At 49.7% G+C, this 5,774-nt stretch overlaps 1 protein-coding gene across 1 annotated transcript; it reads right to left on the bottom strand.

Moving 5' to 3' along the window:
* Positions 1 to 2,609: 2,609 nt before the first annotated feature.
* EGR1 (early growth response 1) lies at positions 2,610 to 5,687 on the bottom strand. Its single transcript, XM_039559334.1, has 2 exons — positions 5,257 to 5,687; positions 2,610 to 4,952 (listed from the first exon to the last, which is right to left on the bottom strand). The coding sequence occupies exons 1-2, from the start codon at positions 5,489 to 5,491 to the stop codon at positions 3,649 to 3,651; spliced, it is 1,539 nt and encodes a 512-aa protein (XP_039415268.1). The 5' UTR covers positions 5,492 to 5,687; the 3' UTR covers positions 2,610 to 3,648.
* Positions 5,688 to 5,774: the final 87 nt, after the last annotated feature.

The following is a 5,774-nucleotide window of genomic DNA, read 5'->3' on the forward strand; positions in this document are numbered from 1 at the left end:
CCATGGCATGGGGAGCTTCCTGCAATGGGATGCAATTCAGACAAGTGATCTCCTCCTAGCTGGATGGGAAGTGTCATTTGCCAGTTTGCAGGGCATTAAAGGCAAGCTATAGTGCACAGCTACTCAGTTCCTCAGAACACTCCTAGCTTGTACTTCTCAGCATACTGCTTTTTGAGTCAGGGTTAACGTGGGGCCCACAGTAGTCCTACATACCTGGTTCAATGCCTCTGAACATCCCTGCAGTTGGACAGTGCTACCCATGGAGTGTCTGTGACCAATGCATAACAGCTCTTGGAGCCCAGAATTCTTCCACTTGAAGGGATACTGCAGCATACTCAAGAGAAGGTTTAAGGAAGTGACAGGGGAGGGGAGAGAGAGGGATAGGGTGAATTTCTAGAGGCTCCCACGAGTTGAAATTGTCTACCGTAACAAAGTGGATCATGCATGGGGCAAGTAGGACCAGCATTTCTTTGAGCTAGAGATCCCATCATCTCCCTCGGACCGCTGGCTTGGCACCCAGAGGCCAGTCTTGTGTCTGGCAGAGGTGTCTAGTCAGACATCAGAGACACGCCCTGCTGCTAGTAAGGGTGCACTTGCCTTCATTCCTGTATAGCCACGCACTGCTGCCTGACTTGGACCGCTTTTCACACAATGCACTAAACAGAATCTATCTTTTTTTTTGCCTCTTTAGGCAAGGAAATTACCATCGCTGCTCATTTCAAAGTGCCCTGGAGAACCTGGGGCACCCTCAGGCTCTCAAGCAGTTTTTAGCACAATCAACAAACTGACTACTCTGTCAGTTTTTAGCACAATCAAAATTCCAGAAGACTAGACCAGGAGTTAATGGAGATGAGCTTGAAAAGACATCAACATCTACATCTTTTTGAGGAGGAGAAGCGGAGAGGAGGGTGTGCTGATCTCTTCCTTGTGGTATCCAGTGACAGGACAGGACATGCAGGAGTAGGTCAAAGCTGCGTTAGGAGATGTTCAGACTTCACATCAGGAAACATTTCTTTACTGAGGGGGTAGTCAAATGGAACAGGGTTCCCAGAGAGGTGGTCAATGCCTCAAGCCTCTCAGTATTGAAGAGACATTTGTACATTGTAATATATGTACCCTTAATAGCATGCTTTAACTTTTGAACAGCCCCAAAGTGGCAGCTGGACTACGAGTTCATTGTAGGCCCTGGCTCCCTTTCAACTGAGATATTCTGTTCTCTACATCCGATCAGAGCAGTTCTCACAGATCAGAATAAGCTGACTCCAACTGTTTATTTTGTTCTTGGCTTTGGGAACTGGATGTAGGCAAAAATTTTATCTTTACCTGTATATAATGTTATTTTCTTCCTTCTTTGAAGCACCACGTTTGGAGACCCTTCATTGTCTTTTCTCCCGTAAGGGGAATTCTGTGACTTCTGACATGGGTTATATGCTCAGGTAGTCTGAAGCCACGTATGCAACTTGCCCAGTCAACTTGCCTTGAACAAAGGCCAGAGCCCCTTGGGTTGAAGAGAATTAGCATCTTTTTCTGAAAAGGGGCATCTATCAGGACCAGCTACAAAGTCACTGTTAGCAGCTTGCAGATCACATCCAGCACTGCAGGCACAAGCCAGCACAAATCTGCACAGGCCTTTCCCCACAGCTTGTCCCAGTCCTCTGAGAACAGTCCTGCCTGAGAGACGACAGACTGGGATTTACCAGCTGGTAAGCTCTTAGGCATCTTTCAGAATTTATGCCATTTGCCAGAGGTGGCCTTCATACCTGAGGAGAAGGACTAGCATAGGGGCTTCAGCCAGTTGCCCTTCCTAGCGAGTACAGTCAATTTTGGTAAGCAGTTAGGGCACACTGTGTTTGGCAGAGGTTTTTTGCCAGTTTACACCGTGCTAGGTGCATTCATCAGGACCTTTATCTGCATCCCAACTAGTCACAACCTTAAACATTAGTGTCTTGTAGAGAGCCTACCCAAAAGGAGGAACACCTCTTCTGTACCTGCACCACGAGCTCTCACAGATCCAATTTCCTCTGAATTCAGTCTGCGGTGATCACATAACCCCTGAAATGCATTTCAAGCCACCAGGGAAGGAAGTGTTTTCTCCTAGAAATACTGAAACACCTGTAAGAAAGGGTATCAGGCCCACACACTCATATGCCCTATGTTGTGTCAAGGAGGAACTTACGGCAACCCTCAGCTGACCAGGGCTATCTTCTGTCAACCAGCCGTTATGACTGAGCTTACCGTATTTCCAGCCTAGAAACTGCTCTATCATTTTGCCATCCCGTGAGATTTCTGACTACCTCTGAACACAGCTGAGATTCTAATTTTATAACTTTAGTTTCCTCACTGGAACAATTGGTTTTCTGTCTAATACTAGCTCTGGAGAAGCCAGAAGACAGTAATTGTGGCTACTTCAAAAGAGCTCGTGATGCAAGGACACGTGTACACCATCCATGCTTTTTGCAAGCAACTGGATGTGAGAGCGATCTCCTCTCCTTTCTTTAAACAGGTGTTTTTTTCCAGGAGACAAGCGGTACGTGTGGCTTTGAAGCAACTGCAGGAGTCGGGATTGCTGTGGTGCAGTCTTCCTAAGTAGTAAGTTCAAGGAAAATTTGTAAGTCTGCACAATTTGATGTTTTATTTATTTTTTTCTGAAGGGTATTGTACACCAAATGTCCCAATGGCAGGAAAGCGCATTCAATGTGTTTAGAAGCCAAACAGTCACTTTCATTTTAACAAACACAATTACGAAGTAAAAATAAACCACAAAATAATGAACCGCATGTTCATAACATACAAAAATTGCTGCCTACTCAGTAGGTAACTACAACATTCCAACTCCTGAATATATATATATATATATATATATATATATATATATATATATATAAAAATTTACATGTTTGTAACAAAAATAGACTTTGGGGGGGGGGAGGGTATGGGTGCTTTTTTTTGTTTTTTTGCTTACATTCCGTCCCCTGGGCCTTTCTCTTTCTCCTCTCCCTACCCATTCCCTGCTCTTCCTTACATTCTTTGAGTAACATCCTTTCCACTTTAAGGCAAGATGCAAAGCATCCACTCACACAAACGCATGACGTCAGCAAGGCTTCACAAAAAGGCACCAAGACTTTTAACTTTTAAAACAAAACTTCTGCCACATGTGAGTGTCTCATCAGGTGATATTTACATAGCATCACTCCAACATGCTCAAATACAGTAAGTGCTGTTCCCAAAGAAGTTTGAAATGCATTATAGCTTTGTCACTGAAATAGAATTAACATTTACAAAATATGGCCCTGCAAACTCCAAATTATACAATATGAATATGCAAAGATTTTTTCCACATTAATAGTACCTAAAGGAAAGCAAAACCATGGCACATGTACAATTTACATCAGCTAAATACTTAATCAAAAGTCCTTTCATCCTAATAAAAGATTATTGTTTACGGGGAAAATTATATTGAACTTATATCCACAGTCCATGCAAATTAAGTCATTCAACAGAGGTGGAAAACTTAAGCAGTGGTTGTTTCAGGCAGCTGAAATTTAAACTAAATAGCCTTGCAACGTATGGTGTTGTGGGAGTAATTGGAGACTCCATGTCTGATAATACCAATGGAAAAGGTGAATTCTCCTGTTCCAGAAGGTAGTCTCAGCAGATCTCAATTGTCCTTGGAGAAAAGGCCGCATTCATGTCTGAAAGTGCTGAGGTCACCTGTGAGCTGAAATTGTTGGCGACTCCTGGAGATGAGAAGGAAGTGGCCACTTGGGTCTGAAAAGTGGCAGTGCCAGAGGGGTAAGTGGTTGCTATAGAAGGGGATGGGAATGTGGTGTGTGCAGGGGAGGGATAGGAAGAGGGAGCAGGAGAAGAATATGCTGTGCGCACTGGGGAGGGGTAAGTGGTGGCGATGGAGGAAGGGTAGGATGTAGTCACAGAGGATGAATAGGCAGGAATTGAGGAAGCAGTTGAGACTGGAGCTGCCTTTTCCGCTTTCTTGTCCTTCTGCCTAAGGTGGATTTTAGTGTGCCTCTTCCTCTCATCACTTCTGGCAAACTTTCTGCCACAAATGTCACAGGCAAATGGCTTCTCCCCTGTGTGCGTGCGGATGTGCGTAGTCAGGTGGTCACTCCTGCTGAAGTTCCGCATGCAAATGCGGCACTGGAAAGGTTTCTGTCCCGTGTGGATGCGTATGTGCCGCGTTAGCTCATCAGATCGTGAAAACCTCCGGTCACAGGACTCCACTGGGCAGGCATAGGGTCGCTCATGAGGAGGGGTCTTGCTGGGACGGTTTGGGTATTTCCTCATCCTGCTGGGCTTGATCAGCTGGGACTGATAATTAGTGTTGAGGGTCTTCAACTCTTGGGAGCCAGTCTGAGTAGCAAATGCCTTAATAGTGGACAGTGGTGTGAGGGAAGGCTGCTGTGCTCTGGTCTCAAGGGCTGGGAAGGGCTTCTGATCAGCTGGAACAAGACTGAGCTCACCCTGCTGCTGAGGGAACAGGTAATCCGGGATCATTGGCACCTGAAAGTTGGTTTTAGCAGTCGGATAAGCTGGAGGTGGATACTGGATGGGGGCTCCAGAGGGGTTGGGGAAGGACTGGGTCTGGGATTCAGGGAAAATGTCAGAGCTGGAACTGGGAAACGTTGGTGCAGCTGAATAAATTGGATTGTTCTCGCTGGCTTGGACAGAACAGCTCAGAGGGGAGCTCTGCGAGGAGGAGGAGGAGGATGGTGATGATGAAGTAGGCGTAGAGGTGGGAGGTGCATTAGCCATGCCCACCAGCCCACTGACGAGGCTGAAGAGGGGCTCTGGCCATAAGGGGTTGCTGCTGTTGGGGGCCGGCTCTAAGGAGAAGCGCCCCGTGTAGGTTATCGGTGGCAGTCGCGTCGTTTGGTTGGGATAGTTGGTTTCTGGCAGGGTTTTCTCGCTGTTCAGGGAGATTTCGGGAAAAGTGTCTGCAAAGAGAGGAATAGCGATTAATACCAGCAGCCACTGCAGCCGCTGCCGGTGCTTCGCGAGCCATCCCTCACACAGCGCAGCCCCAGATTCTGGTTAATTACTAATTGAGCGTAACATAGTGCAGCGTCGCTGGCAGGTCTCCAGCCGCAGCTAGTCCGGAGCCGCTGACGCACACAGGAGAATCCCCCCGCGCGGCCGCCGGGACAGATGCGACGCTGCAGCGCGGAATTCCCGCAGGCGTCGCTGCCCCCGCGGCACACCGGGACTCCCCGCCCGCCTGGGCGATGTCAGCGCGCTTACCTGCCGCGAGGTGCTCGAAGTGCTGCTCTCCGGGCTCCCCGGCAGCGCCGAAGCCCGCACTCTCGGGTGCCCCGGGCGGGGCAAGGAACTGCGGGCCCCCGCCGCTGAGCAGCATCATCTCCTCCAGCTTGGGATAGTGAGTGTCCATGGCGGGGGGCGAGTGCGGGAAGGTGCCAAAGGGGTCGGAGATCTGCAGCGGGGGCAGGAGCTGCATCTCTGCCTTGGCCGCGGCCATGAGAGCGCCGGGCTCCGACTCTGACGGGTGATGGCGCTGCCGCCGCGGGCCCGGCGGACAAGCCGGCTGCGGCGAGGCGGCCGTCGCCTGCTCTGCGCCCTGCGCCGCTGTCGCCCCGGCGCTGCCCGCTGAAAGCGCTCGGCTCCCCGCCCGCCCGCCCGGGGCTCCCCCCGGCTCTGCCCGCTGGAAGCGCTCGGCTCCCCGCCCGCCCCAGCACCGCCTCTATATATCGAGTCTCACCGGCCGCAGCCCGCCCTAGCGCTGACGTACATGGCCATATATG

Source organism: Corvus cornix, chromosome 13 (genome assembly GCF_000738735.6).
Source record: "Corvus cornix cornix isolate S_Up_H32 chromosome 13, ASM73873v5, whole genome shotgun sequence".
Taxonomy (NCBI): Eukaryota; Metazoa; Chordata; class Aves; order Passeriformes; family Corvidae; genus Corvus; species Corvus cornix.